Source organism: Micropterus salmoides, unplaced genomic scaffold (genome assembly GCF_014851395.1).
Source record: "Micropterus salmoides isolate LMB-PRFRI ecotype aquatic unplaced genomic scaffold, ASM1485139v1 Ms_hic_scaffold_13, whole genome shotgun sequence".
In the NCBI taxonomy this organism is placed as follows: Eukaryota; Metazoa; Chordata; class Actinopteri; order Centrarchiformes; family Centrarchidae; genus Micropterus; species Micropterus salmoides.
In genome coordinates this window covers 9,597,434-9,612,544 of record NW_024040374.1, presented here as the reverse complement: position 1 = coordinate 9,612,544, position 15,111 = coordinate 9,597,434, and the positions used below count along the sequence as shown (strand labels likewise).

Genomic DNA, 15,111 nt, shown 5'->3' with positions numbered 1-15,111 from the left:
GGCTGTTCAATACCTTTCTTGTGGGATTTCAGTTGGCACTATCAGACATGCAGCTCACACCGTCAGTTATTGCTAGCTGCAGTAGCTAGGAAGCTCGTTATCTCATAGTGTCAATATTTGCAAAAACTGAAACTTTCTTAAATGTATTTATTACTTTTAATTTGTCAATCTATCTATCCAGTTTGTCTATTTGAGTCTAGGTCAGAATTATTAAAAAGTTTTTGCACACCATAAAGTGTTAGTGAAAGGTTCGTAGGCTGTCTGGATGAACGTTGTCTAATGGAGGTCTGAGTACTGAAAAGTTGTTAATAAAGTGAGAACAAGTGATGGAAAGTGTGCAGGATTCTTAGCTGCTGAGTTGGATTGAGGAAAAGAGGCTGGGGCGACACATACAGCCACTGAGGCCAGAGAAACATGCAGTACCAGGTACAGTTAACCTTCGTTTTCGACAAAATAATCTTGACTAAACCTTGAGGCAAGATTATTTTGTCTAAACTTGTTGAAAAAGAACAGTCTGTTGCTCAGGTGGGTGCTACACATTGGTGGTGGTTGAGATGAGTTCTCCCCCCTTTCACGCTGAAGCACTTTGAGTATCTAAGATAAAGTGCTATATAAATGTAATCCATCATCAGTGCAAATGCTGAGAGAAGCTAAGATGATAGGATGAGCAGTTGTGCTACTTACAATCCCTACACACTCATACACACACCCTTTTCCCAATATTCCCCGGTGTGGTACAGGCTATAATGTACATAGGCTGTCTCCCCTCTAGCTCGGATTGATCCCTCTCCAACACAAATAGGTTATTTGTCTCTACTCATGACATCCTTTAGATATTTATATCATTATGATCTCAGTCAAGGTCCACTTATGTGTTTTTTGGGGGGCTTTCAACTGCATGTCAAGGTCTGAATCCACAGATGGACTTTGGTCATTTGATAACAGGTTTAGATCATAACTCCTGTCTCTGTTCTTTCTCTGTCCTATAAAGTACAGAATGCAACTCTCTTGTTTCTACCCCTTTCAGTGTAAAGTTCAGGTGAATCTGGAGTTGAGCCACAGAGCACAGCCAAGGGAGAAAGAAACAACAGAAGACTTCACCCACGACTGGACTGTTTTTTATGTCTGAGGGACAGAGATTGGCGACATCCAACACATTGTAGAGAAAGGGTTCTGAGATTTTCCCCTGAGTTTCCCCAAATCCAAGAGAGTAGTGTCGGGGGGGATATCTTTTGAACATGCACGCACCAATCAACAATGTAAGGTAAAATTATTTATATAGCATGTTTTATACACAAAGGCAATTTAAAATGCTTTCTGTACTCCATAAAATCCATTAAGAATTGCAGCACAACACATTTAAAACAAAACTAAAGTAGTGTGCAGGGTTTCCCCCGGGAAATTGCTATGGGGAAGAAAAAATTCACTGGCTTTTCTTTCTGCATTTGTCTCCTGCACACTCTAATAGCAAGAATAATAATATAAGTTTACTGTCACTGTATAAACTACTAGTATTTTCATCAAGACATCTGTGTCCATCCGCAGTCTGCAAGGACCCTCTGTACAAAGTGGTATAGTCAGGCTCTGCATGCTTCCTCATAGCTATTGAGTTTTATGTGGGTTTACATCAAGAACAGGGTGAAATGGATTGACAAATCAAGAAGGGGAAAAACATTTTTGTTTATAAATTTTCTCTCATCATAATGCCTTTTCTTTAGCTTTAATTGTACCCCACTCTACATCTGAACGCTCAGAAATATTAGCTGGATCTAACACACTGACATGAAAGTTTGTTTTACTGACCTGGGTGATAATTTATTCTTTCATCTTCTGTTGAGAGCTGACTGACAAACACAAATGACTTTTTGTCACACAAGAAGGTTACAATAACAAAGATTAGCTTAATGAAAAGCTCTTTATATCGTTTTATTCCAGAAGAGGCAGAAAAAGGTGCGTTTCAAAAACGACCTCATCCTTAAACTCAGAGGATGAAACTTCTGCTGCACTCTGAGAAGCTCACTTTCAACAACCCTACTTAGGAATTCAGAAGAAAACTGATCAAAGCTAGAGGGGTGAGGCTGCCTCTCACACTAGTACAGGATGTACGGTGTATGTGCAGAGTACAGTGGCTTTAACAAAACAGTAACACAACTTTTGTCTCTCGATTTTAGGTGATTGTAGTTCCAGAGGGGGCTGAGGCTGTGTTATATTTGTAAATGTAAAACAAATACAGTGATAAAGTATTCAATAGTAAACTATATACACTTGTACAGAAAATTTTGACTGAGTAGAGTCCAGTGGTCCAAGATGTTGTCTCCTACAGATGACTCTGGGTAATGCAATGGATATTCTTGCAACTCATGAGAGGCAATGTCGCTTCCGCCAACTGCTGGTGTAGCTAATAAACCTTTCTCACATTTACAGATCTCTGTTTACAGATTTCTGTAGTACAGAGTGGACAAAATTCCACAAATGTGTAAAAAGGAAGTCACAAATGTAGCGTGACCTACAAATTGACAGGAAATGATCCGCAAATGTGCAAATAACACTTTATATGTGAAATTTAAATGTGTGTGCAGAGTAAATTGTACATATTTGCAAATTGCACTGTATTTTTGTGGATATGATTTTACACAACACAAATGTAAAAATACATGTTTTGGGTAGTGAGATATGTGTATAGTTTTACAGATCTCCGCCATACACATTGGACAAAATTCCACAAATGTGTTTAAAGAAAGTTACAAATGTAACATGACCCACAAATTGACAGAAAGCAATCTGCAAATGTGCAAAAACTGTTGTGTGTAGAAGTAACACATCACAAATGTAAAAATACATATTTGAAGAAAGTCAAATATTTGCACATAGTACACATTTGTGTACTATGTATTTCTGTGGGTTACAAATATTAAAGTCCATTAAAATCTTCCATTCAACTGTTATTAGAGAGTGTGAAACAGCATTCATTTAAATTGAATTTAAAATCATGGTTAAAAAACAATGAAGTGTGAAGAGTGCTTTGTTTTATGTTTTTAAAATTGTTTCCTTTTAAAGTATTTTACGTGTCCTTGTACAATGTATTTTGATATATGTATAATGCCGTTTTTCCATTACCAGTATCAGCTCAACTCGCCTCGACTCGGTTTGGCCGTCCTCGATTTTCCATTGCAGATAGTAGGCAGAGATAGTACCCCTCAATGTAGCTGGTCGTCATAATGACGCCACACACAGCTCCCGCGACGTAATGTTCAATGCGATACACACACCAATGACCCACATGCAGCTTTCTCTTTATTTAAGTTAAAACGTTTGAACATTACTCAGAATGTAAAGACAGATAAGCGGTATGAGCCTTACAGCTGTGTTTTCTTCGGCCATTTCTGCTGCAGTGGTCTGTGTGAATTTGGGACCAGAGGGCTCTGTGAGCAGGCAGCAGGCCAGCCTTGCGAGCTCCCCCCACCGCCACAACTCTGAAAACTTTAAAGCACATTTTTGTTCCGCCATCACTTTTCGTAAGACAATATTCGAAATCTACACAGTTGATTTCTCACCTCAAAACTTCTCAGAAGTGGATTTAGTGATGAAATAACGTAAGAAAACTGTAAAATATAAAACTTTCTGTTGTTGGCCTCTGTCTGGCGCGCACAATGATGACGCAGTGAATTGTGACGATTCTCTCTGCCCAATCAGTAGTCTGCTGTGTTTTCGCGTGAAATTTTTGTATCACCTCAGCTCACTTGGAACCTCAACGGAGAGGATACGAAAAAAAGTGCCTGGTAGCAGGTCCACCTTTTCCACAATGGAAAACCAAAAAAGGCGAGGCGGGAAAGAGTCGAGCTGGTACCATGCAGTGGAAAATGGGCTTAAGTATTGTTGTTCGTGTTTAAGTGTCTTTTATGTAGTTATAATAACACCGGGGACTACAGTCGAACATTAGCCAAGCTGGCTAAACTGGCACATTTACAGAAATGTTAATTAATGTGCACTTAAACTGTATTTATAAAAAATAAATAAGTCATCTCAGTTGCACTATCAGCCTGCTCAATTCTGCAGATTAGTTAACCAGAAACTGTGTCCTAAATTTATTGATCATTACAATCATTCATCCTTGATGCTGCAAATTTGGCAGTGTGTTTGTTAAAAAAATTAAATCAGTCTTCAGAATTGATTGACAAAGGCATCTAAAATATCTAACTTAACTCCAGCAGTACAGCCCGAGTAGTGTACAGCTTGTTTTACCAGCTTCTTTCTTCATATATTGCCTGTTTGTCATTTCAGATTAGCAGCTGATAGCAGGAGCAGTGTGTAAATATTGCATAATGGGTCATAGTAGTCAAAAAAAGCTGTTAAAAATGTGAAGTGGTATTGGTTGGACTGCCTTTTCATCATTCTCCTGGGGTTTTTTAGACAGAGAAAGATTTAGTTTGCTGTGTTTATGTTGTATACTAATATTTTTTTGTTGGTTATTTTGGGTTAAGTTCACCCTGAGGAAAGCTGTAAATAATTCAACCACAGTGCATACCAAAATGAAGGGGCTAGATTTTGGATCTGGGGAGGAGAAGATGATGTCTGATAGATGATGACAGACCTCATGTGCTACCAAATGTAGGATCACCGTGAACGGCCCTGGAAAGACTCAAAATGCGACAACAGCAGAGGTGGAGGCAGCAAGCGATCAGGCCAAGCCACAACATTTTACATTATTAACATGCAAATACAATGGCAAAGGATTCGTTACATGTGAATGTAGAAGTTCGAAGTCTTTATTTATTTTTATTATTTGTTTAAGTGAAATTATGATTGATGATGTAATTGGGCTTCAAAGAGGAGTTAGGGTTAGAAGATTTCTCACCTTTATTTTCCATTATTTGCAGTGGACAAAAAGTTGTTGTTTTTTATGTCCAATTGCTACAAGTCAAAGCACCTGTCCTAATTGAAGCGCATGATTGTCTTATGTATGTGTGGTGCCAGGGTACTCACTAGGATTGAAAGAAGGGGGGGGAGGTGCTTAGCCCCTAGGTTGTGCATAACTTGCACTTGCAAAATCTTTGCACTCACATCGCTTTTGTTACTGTATTAGAACTACACTTATCTCAACAACCGGTGAAGAAGCCAAAAAAAAAAGCGACAGACATACTCTGTTCTTCCATTTCTCCTCTGTTGATCAAAAATGATTGTAATGTTACATGGGCGTTGGAAGCAAAAAAAATTGGGTGCGTCCTCCAGGATTTTTTTTATATATATATGCTAATTAGCGTAACGAGCTAAGCTAACAAGCTATATGCTGACAGCAATACCTGTTCAGTGTTAACACATTAATAAAATACAGGAATTTCACTAACCAAGTAGAACACAGATTTCCTGGATGTTCTCTCTCCAATAAACTGCACAGCCTGCCGTTATTCATCCGGTATCTGCTTGTAGAAATGTCCAATCGGCTCCAACAAGCTGAGCCTCAGAGCTCCATGTAGCTGAGTGAGGCCAACAGAGACGGACTGAGTGCTAGCAGTGGCAGCGGCAAAAGGCGCCTGTCAATCAAAGCGGCCACGCCCCTAATAATGCAGAACTTTAAGGCTTAATATCATTTAAACAGGTGAGTTATAAATAAATTCACCCCCCCCCCCCCTCACAGTTGTCACGAAGGGCAAAATTAGCAATATGCACTAAAACCATCTTTTGAACCAGGCTGTAAACATGTTTTATTCTGCTGTAAAGCTGGGCATTTTAACATGGGGGTCAATGGAGATTGACTCCCTTCTGCAGCCAGCCTCAAGTGGCCACTCGATGAATTGCAGTTTCAGATACTTCCGTATTGGTATCAGAAGTGAGAGCCGGAGGTTGCTGCTTGGAAGTAACATTGCTCTACAGCTCGGCAGAGCAGCAATGAAAGGCAGCCTCCGTCAGGGTCCTAGTGCCCGATGTCAGCAGATTATGAAGCAGGGGAAACAACCAAAAGGATTATTTTAAGACAATAAATACAAATTATATTTGTATTATTCTATAGTATTTATGAATATTCTTGCTTCTCTTTGTCGAGTACATTTCTGTACTGTAAAAAAAAAAATCAATAAGAAAAAATCTAAATCTAATAATTTTTTATGGGGGGGGCTTAGGACCATGTTTGGGTGGCTTCAGCCCCCTTAAAATAGGCCTAATGACGTCAATGTGTGGTGCCAAAAAAGTAGTCAAAAGAAAAAGCTTTGTTCATCCTACCATTAAACTTTTATACAGAGAGATATAGTATTTTGCCCACATTGTTTATTACATGTATTTAATGTTTTTTCAGGTTTGATTATTTTTTGTGGGGGGGTGATGGGGCAGTGGATAAGACACATGCCTTTGGTGTGAGAGACCCGGGTTCAAGTCCACTGTGATACACAAATGTGTCCCTGAGCAAGACATTTTACCCATAGTTACTCCAGAGGTGTGTGACCTCTGACATATGACATACAGACTATCAGTCTGTATGTCATATAGCAATTGTAATAGCAATTGTAAGTCGCTTTGGATAAAAACATCAGCTGAATGAATGGATGAATGAATGAAGTTTTGTAATTTCTACTGAACAGCTTTTTAATAATTACACCTGTTGATAAATTTTAAAAGGCATTTGTTCTTAATTTTAATAAGCCTTTGCAATGTGTGTGAAACCTGTGGGGCATGGATTCATTTTGTAATTCTCCCTCTCCCTGCATATTGAAAAGGAGGATTTAAAGGTTAATGTTTCACTACAAGTGGGACACCCTCCTCTCTGACAGCCAGGTGGGACTTCTTTTACTCCGATTTGACTGAGAGGCAGACTGGATCAGATTGAGCGGCAGGAGGAGAAGAGGAGGCACCAAGCCAGTGAGAGAGTGGTGACCTTCTGTCATAGCTGAGGCCCGATAATCTCACATCAAAGTCTAAGCACCACAGAGACTTCACTCCCTGACTCTGTATAAAAGATATGTCTTATGTACTGCTTTCTTTTCAGATGAAACATTTGAGACACAGGCTGAGAAAGATCAGTGTTAACATGTGGCGTCAGAGTTTATAATACATTTATTCAGATATACCCACGTTTAGAAAAGCGGTGCAATCACCATATTTTTTCAATAACGTTAGATTCTTTTGAAAAGAATTTGTATTATGTAATTTGTGCAGGCTACCATGCTTTTACCAAATAGCCTATACTTACATGTTTGTTAGCTTTTCACCACTGATGAAAGAAGTATTGAGATGATTTAACTGCTATAACATACTAAAAACACTGAAAACACCCACCAAAGAAAGTACTAGAAGAATAAAAGAAGAAAGAAAAAAGTGCAAGAACTCATTATGCATCATGCAGGGGGACCTCATTGTAAGTGCTTCATGTAATGTAATATGAATGATCTTATATGTTGATAATTTTTGAACCAGAGGATCTGGTTATGTATGAGAAAAGGAATGTTAAAGTTAATTTGTCATATTTGTCATATTTTATACATTAATCATATGTTTGTTTACATATGTATGTAAAATCTACATCTGTGAAGTAAATATAGCTATTAATTAAATGTAGTTTAAGATTTTAGAGGTAAAAACACTTTATTTTCATCATCATAGATGTAGTTCAGAAGAATTAAAATGTAGCATAAAAAATACTCAAGTACTTCAAAACCTCTAAAATGTTCTTAAATACAGTACTTGAGTAAATGTTTACTTTGTTTCTTATGGACCCGTTTATAGCACAGAAGCTTCGGCTGGAAATGAAAGAGAAAGCTCACACATTAATTATTAGTATATATAAGAGGATTGTGAGATATTAAATTGTATGAGTATCAAATGAGCCTCCTGGTTATATTAATGATATTGATATTGCACTTACTAGACTAATAGCGATGCAAACCTATACAATCGATCCCCGATTAATCAATTAGCATCATGTGCATTTTACAATTGAAACAGAGCTGTAGCCATTGGGACAAGCTCGCTGTCACTCGAGAAAACCACCAGAAAATGCTTTAATTGTATTTGCAGTTCTGTCTATGCCCCGCCTCTTGACTGCTCTCATTGGTTTCTTTTAAGAGTGCTTACATTTTTTGATTCCCTATTGGCTGAGAGAGCTTTCTGTTTTGGTTGCCTGCCAGCAGCCGTCTGGAAGGGGAGGGGAGCCGTCTGCCTTCCGCTTCTGGGCTGGATTGACACACAATGAGGAGCAGAGGCTGGGGAGACGCTCCACAAACGCCGCTGTAAATAAATACAACAATCACTGAGGCCAGAGAAACATGGAGAACCAGGTACAGTGGCTTTTGTGTCTCCTTGTGGGATGTGAACTTTTCACGGAGAAAATGGCAGCAGGCTGCGCGCAGGCAGAGCAGGAATGAATCCTCTGTTCTGCTAGCCAGAAGAAAAAAAAAATGCTCCTGCCGCTAATGAACTCGTAGTTGTTTGGCTCTGAAGCTATGCTAGCTGGGCACTCATACATCGGTATTTACTGCTAGCTAGCTTCAGTCTACCGCACCATTCAGCACCGCTGTATAGCTGTAGCCACAACCGGGGACACAAAGAGATTTACACCTGGTGTTTATTCCGTTCTCTCGTTTTTAAAACGCACATGCACGTTGTTAAATACCATGAGGACCAATTCGAGTCGAGGTTTTGTATAGCTAAGCTAAGCTAGTCCACCTATCAGGAGAGTGTCGGCCGTTGGCTAAAGGCTAAGGAGCCGCTGCAAGGCGCCGGGGAAAAGATTTGTCCTCTCCAGGTTGGGCAGGAGAGGCGGGGTGGTGTCTCCACTGCCAGCGGCCTGAAACCTCACATGCAAGGCTAATAACACCATCAACCTCTGTAATATCTGTGCATCATTTGCCAACAGTTGGTTAATGTTTAATGCTCCCCGTATTCATGATTGTAAACTAAAATGCATGTACCATGGTGGAAAAGCTCTGTGGCACACGTTGAACTTGATTACCACCCATGTATTGGCTAATCCTAAAGAACCCAGAATATAAAACATTAAGACTGGTTTGTAAACCCTTTGCTCCTACAAGACCTTGTCTTTGCATTTTATTCTGTTCATGTGTAAATTTGCCCAGTTAAGATTTATGTCATCCTTAAAAAGCTACATCATTTATTTTGCAGAAAACAGAAATGTGGGTAAACCAAATGAGATATCTGCAAACTGTAAGTGAGATATTGCTTGAGAGTGGGTTACACTCTAAATGCCTGAGGTTATTCAGGACTACATTTCAGATGGTTAGGCCACACACACCCATGGAAAGTGGCTCAGCCACTTTCTTGGAACTAGCCCCATTCAGCGTTGGTCCCTTTGAAGTTTAACTAGATCTGTGAGTGTTCATCTAGAGGAAGACTTCTGCCACAAGTTAAAAGAATAGTGTAGCTGTTCTTCTGTGATGAATGTGAACTATGTCACATGTGAAAGATTTGCATTTGATTTTTCATTCTTATTACACAAGATTATGCACAGTTGCCAGTTTATTGGTACATGCAGTTAAAAGCCTCACCATCATGAAGGTTATACTGTTCTTGTTAAAACAAGTTTAGGAGAGGTAAGTTTATGGTCCTTTTTGAGGCTGCAGTTTGTGATCCTATTGGATTGATTTGTATTAGAAGGTGTTTCTAATATTTCCTATCTTTGTTGAAATTAAGATATATTTCAGGGTTGTTGTATTGATTCTGCATTAGATTTAGATATGTGGACCTAATAAACCTGCAGTTGATCTGTCAGAACAAGTTCTGTCTATAAATGTATATTTGAATTTATTTACTACACATTACAGCATCATGACACAGCTGGATGACAGCCTGATTAGTGAAGTAGGGTTATGACTTTGTGTGCATACATTCTGATATTTGCAGTTTAGTTACAAGATCTATATGTATGAACACTGCCTTTGTGACTACAGGATGAGTGGCCATGCAGCTTTTTGTAATCCCCACACGCTCATCCACACACCTTATTTCCAATACTCACATGTTTCCCTTTGGTGCATGCAGATAAGGCTATTTGTGACTCCCTCTGTGGCTCTCCGGGACTGACCATTTTCCAATACAAGTAACTGTTTCATCTCTTTTTGTGCCATCTTTTAGTTATACGGTTAAGTGTGATGAAGGATTTAGCTGCAACCTGCAGCTTCATCAAAACACAGCTGCTGTCATGATTGTTTTTTTTTGTGCGTGTTCCTCTCCTAGGGAAACTTTCTGACTTTTCATTTTAATCGTTCATTAGCTAGAAGAGATTAAAATGGTCATGAGGGGTGTTATTTACATGTCAGCTGGGAGTTCATTGTATTCGTGGGACCTAGTGTGTCTGCCAAAATTTGTATTTCCCTTCAATTGGACCACTGTGTATGAGAGAGAGAGAGAGAGCAAGCACGTCTCGTTGTTAGTGTCTTTGTGTTAGATTTTGTCTCCCTGTGTTGCCTTTAATAGAGGATAGTTGAATAAATGTGTTGCCACAAGTAATTTTGGCCATCTGATACTAGTAGAATTGAATGACTGAGAAACATAACCATTGGATTAGTCCATTATTTTAGTAGTCGATCAATAGAAAATAAAATCTTAAATAAACTATTTGAGTCATTTTGCTTGAATAATGCCAAACATTTGCTTTCTCCAACTTCTACAATGTGAGGTTTTGTTGCTTTTTTCGGGTTTTGTATCACTGTACATTCAATATATTTAGGTGCTGGACTGTGGGTCAAACAAAACAAACAATTTAAAGAATCTCTGGAAAGTAATTTTCAGTATTTACTGACATCTTATAGACAAATCAATTTATAAAGAAAATGATCAACAGATTAATTGGTAGTGTAATCAATCTTCAATTGCAGCACTAGTATTTCACTATAGCTGCAATTAATGATTGTTTTAATTATTGATTAAACTGGTTATTTTCTTGATTAATTGTTTGCTGTATATGATGTCAAAGCCTTGTGAAAAATGGCTGGTATAATAATCGAGAGCCTAAGTTGATGTCTGCAAATGCCTTGTTTGGTCCAATGAACAGTCCAAAACCCAAATACTAATAATCATAATAATAAATTGTACTGTCATGTAAATAAAATAAAAGCAGCAGATCAGATCCCAACAATTCAAGCAACTCAATTTTTTCCCCAGCTTCATATTGCCTCCTTTGATTTCTAATAGAGAGTCACCACCGTCTTCCTCTTTGGCTCATTATCATCCTGCATTTTATGTTGTCCTTATCACATTTCTGATTTGGCGGAGTCGCCGTGGGGGGTAGGGGGTTGTTGATTGTTGGAGGGACTCCACGGCTGCTTGCTGTGGGTGTGGCGGAGTCTGGAGTTTAAGGGCATTACTGCCACAGAATGGCCGGGCAGAGTGCCAGGCATGGGAAGTGTGTGTGTGTGTGTGAGTGAGTGAGTGAGTGAGCCCGTGTGTGTGTGTGTGTGTGTGTGTGTGTGTGAGTGAGCCGGAGAGTGCCAGACCAGCTCATCTCAATCCTGTCCCCTCTAATCCCCCCACTCAGTCCCAGCTCACGAGCTGCTCTCTGTCGGGGCCAAATCCCCACATTCTTCAGTCCTCCCCTGGACATAAAGTGCCTTTCTGTCCCCTCTTGCCCCCCCCCCCCCTCTGCCCACCTTCCCCTCGTTCCCTTCTGCTCTCCATCTCCATAGCCTCTTCACTTGCTACGCCAATCACCATCATCACACCAGCACAGTGTCATTTGCTTGTCCCGCTGCTGTCATTGTTCTTGGCAGAGAGAGGTAGCTCAACAATGTGCCCCTCTTCTGGACAAACCTTTTGAGATCTGTCGGCTCGGGCAGCTAATCACTCCCATTCCACAGGGAGCGTCCCGACACTGTTCCAGCTTTGTGTTTGTCTAGGCCAAGTGTTCGGCCTCTCCTCTTGAGTTTGAAGTCCACACACTCAAAATAGAGATTCAGAGATTTTGTTTAAAGTAGAATCTGAAACCAATTAATAATGGCTCTTTGGTTTAATCTCAATAAGTAGCTTTGCTTATGTTTATTTGTTTAGCATCCCTAAATTTGCAAGGTTTGTCTCAGCCACTATAAAACTTTAAGAAACTGGAAACATCAAAAGACAAATTAAACAATCAGTTATCAAAATAGTTGCAGTAGTGCATATAGTTTTGATTCACTAATGGGTTGATCGGCTAATTATTTCAGCCGCAATTAATGTATTGTTGGGTAGTGTAATTTATAACTCTGACAGAAAGTAATGTCCAGGACAGTTTCCTAGAGTCTAAATTTTGAAAGTATCCAACCGAAAAAATCCCTACCAGGTTTGTGCCTCACTTCAAAGCAACTCCCCCAAAACACATTTTCATGCGCAATGAGTGCACAGGCAGAATGGCCGCAGGTAGGTAGGTAGACAGGCAGGTAGGCCTTGCTTATTACAGAACTGCGACAGCCACAGACACCAGATTCCTTTCATGTTTGTGTCAGAGCATTTGATTTATTGATTGCTGTCAGGATACAAAGAGAATTGTTTCGCGTACCGTAGCTTTAATAATTTTATAAGTTTCACCTTCTAAATTTGAGAACATGTTGTTTATCTTTATCTTATGACTATCTTTTTTTGGCCAATGGTTGTACAAAATAAGTGATTTGAAGATATCCTTTTTAAGTTTTCTAGCATTTTCATCATCTGCAGATTAATAAATAATTAGAAAAATTAGAAGTTTGTCCATATCCAAATTGAGGATCTAACAATAGATGGTGTGTTGTATGCTGTGTACAGATTGTAAAACCTCTTGAGCCAAATTTGGAATTTAGGTCAATAGAAATAAAAATTGACATGCCTTTAAATAATTGTTAGTTGTAAACCTAGTGGTTTTATTATAGTCAAGAAACAATGTAGAATAAATGTTACATTTAATTTGCAATTATAAATGCTTGGAATACATAATATGTGATTTCTCATGCTCAGGTTATATGAGCGTAGACATGTAAATCTTTTCATCATGAGAAAACAAAGACTCCACCTGCAGTTAAAAGTTTAAAAGGCTAAACGGAAGAAGTGAATGTCAAGGCATTTGTCTGAACTGGCTCTGTTCACCACAAGGTGTACAAAGCGTAGATAACGGCAGACAAATGTTCATCACTTTCTTGATCTGAATAAATATGTTGCTTCTCTGCTGTTGTCGTTAGCATTTTACCTATTTTTTGCCTTTTGTATGTTCTCCCATGTTGTCTAGCTACAGGTCTAGAGTAGTAATATCCAGCATTTGAATCTCAAGTTTCTGTCTGTCCCTTTCAGTGCACTGTGCAGGTGAAGCTGGAGTTGGGCCACAGAGCCCAGCTGAGAAAAAAAGTTACATCAGAAGGCTTCACCCACGACTGGATGGTGTTTGTCCGAGGCCCAGAGACCGGCGACATCCAGCACTTTGTCGAGAAGGTTGTCTTCCGCCTGCATGAGAGCTTCCCCAAACCCAAGAGAGGTATGACAGAAAGATACTTTTTGAACATGCAAACACTCTGCAACATTTGTTTTCATAGCAAATGTCATACTCAAAGGTATGTAAGTGTTTTAGATGCTGCATAAATACTTAAGTAATGAATACAGCATAGGACATACAAAACACATAGGGACGGAAACTAATTTCACTTAAAATAATGAATACATGCTGTTTTGCACTGTTTTAAATAAATTTTCAGATTAAGTTGTATATATGTGATCATTCACAGAGGTCAAAGTGACAACAGTGCCTCCATGTATAGTACACTAATGGATGTAATGGTGCAGTGAAATAATCCATATCATTTTTCTCTTTACGTTTCTGGCTCTTTTATAAATGAATGCTCTCACTATCCATCTTGTAAATGCCTAAAAACATGTCAGCTAAGTTGGAGCTCATTCATAATTTATTACAAATGGCACTGTTTTTGTTTTTAAAAAATAATGATAATCCATTATCATGGCAGTCATGAAACATTTTGCTGGTTCCAATCATAATTTTTTAGTGTAGAAAAATTCACAATATTATATAGTTTACCAAGACTCTTCTTCAATAACGTGACATAATTTAGTTAATTTATTTGTCTACCCCACTACATCAGTCATTATTTCATTATGTCATTCAATTGAAAAGAGTAATGTGAGTCTTTGTCTGTCTGCAGTATGCAAGGAGCCGCCGTACAAAGTGGAGGAGTCGGGCTACGCAGGCTTCCTCATGCCTATTGAGGTCTACTTCAAGAACAAGGTGAGCTCGACTGGACACGGATAGTAAACTGTGGGCGGTTGATAGGTCTTTTCATGTAGATAATATATTTACCAGTATATAAAAAATTAATTGAGGCTGTGGAAAAATATTAGAAAGTATAGGTTTTAGGAAATCACAGATAGTAATGTGACAATATGGGTGTTATAGTACAAACTCTTTAATAAAGTGAATATAGTATTGAACTGCACTAAAACATTTACAAGCAAAGACATGCACACATAAATTTGGGTTACTGGGAGGAAATCTGTTTTGTTTATTTACTGTTAAGATGGTTCTTCTTTAACTTGGCAAAAGAAACCAGGTCTTCCTTGTACATGATGTTTCTGAATTACTTTTACTGTCCGTAACCAAGAGTAATCAGGTTACTTAAGTGCATGTATATTGTTTAAGTGCAATGCAGAGATGGTTTAAAAACCTGTTTGTCCATTTTTCTTTGAGAGTGGCTTCACATTGGACAGCCTTACTAACACACTCTGAAATAGGTCAGATAGGACCAATCAGAATGCACAATTGTGCTTGTAAAATTACTTTGATAAGGAGACATTTCTCCCTTTAAGTGATTTCGTCAGGCAATTCAATGAATGATGAAAGACAGGAACCACTTTACTTTCATTACAAGATCATGATGATGCTTAAGAGGTATGTGCACATTAGTGTACCATCATGTCCTTTTATTCTTTACAATATTAACCCTCTAGACTGTACCAGAAATGCTACTTCCTTATCTTTAGTGTACTTAAGTAATACACAGTGAACACAGAAATCAGTCAAGAAAATATTTAAAGTCAAGCAAGAGGAGTTTAAATACCAGAAACCATTAATCCATTTACAAGAAGACATTTTTGTATATAAAATCTCTCATTAATGTCTTACTGCCTTTTCCTCAACCTTAATTGTCCACTTCTACAGCTTCT

The 15,111-nt window shown here is 38.7% G+C and overlaps 1 protein-coding gene across 5 annotated transcripts in view; it reads left to right on the top strand.

Annotated features, from left to right (window-relative positions):
* Window positions 1-15,111, top strand: part of mllt1a (MLLT1 super elongation complex subunit a) — a 35,939-nt gene that overhangs the window by 4,205 nt on the left and 16,623 nt on the right. For 2 of the 5 annotated variants that reach the window (XM_038715394.1, XM_038715392.1), the window contains exons 2-4: window positions 8,115-8,264; window positions 13,234-13,414; window positions 14,094-14,176. In XM_038715394.1, coding sequence (XP_038571322.1) covers window positions 8,253-8,264; window positions 13,234-13,414; window positions 14,094-14,176 — 276 coding nt within the window. In that variant the 5' untranslated portion in view covers window positions 8,115-8,252. The remainder of the gene's footprint in view (window positions 1-8,114; window positions 8,265-13,233; window positions 13,415-14,093; window positions 14,177-15,111) is intronic. The other 3 variants (XM_038715391.1, XM_038715390.1, XM_038715393.1) reach the window with 2 other exon arrangements.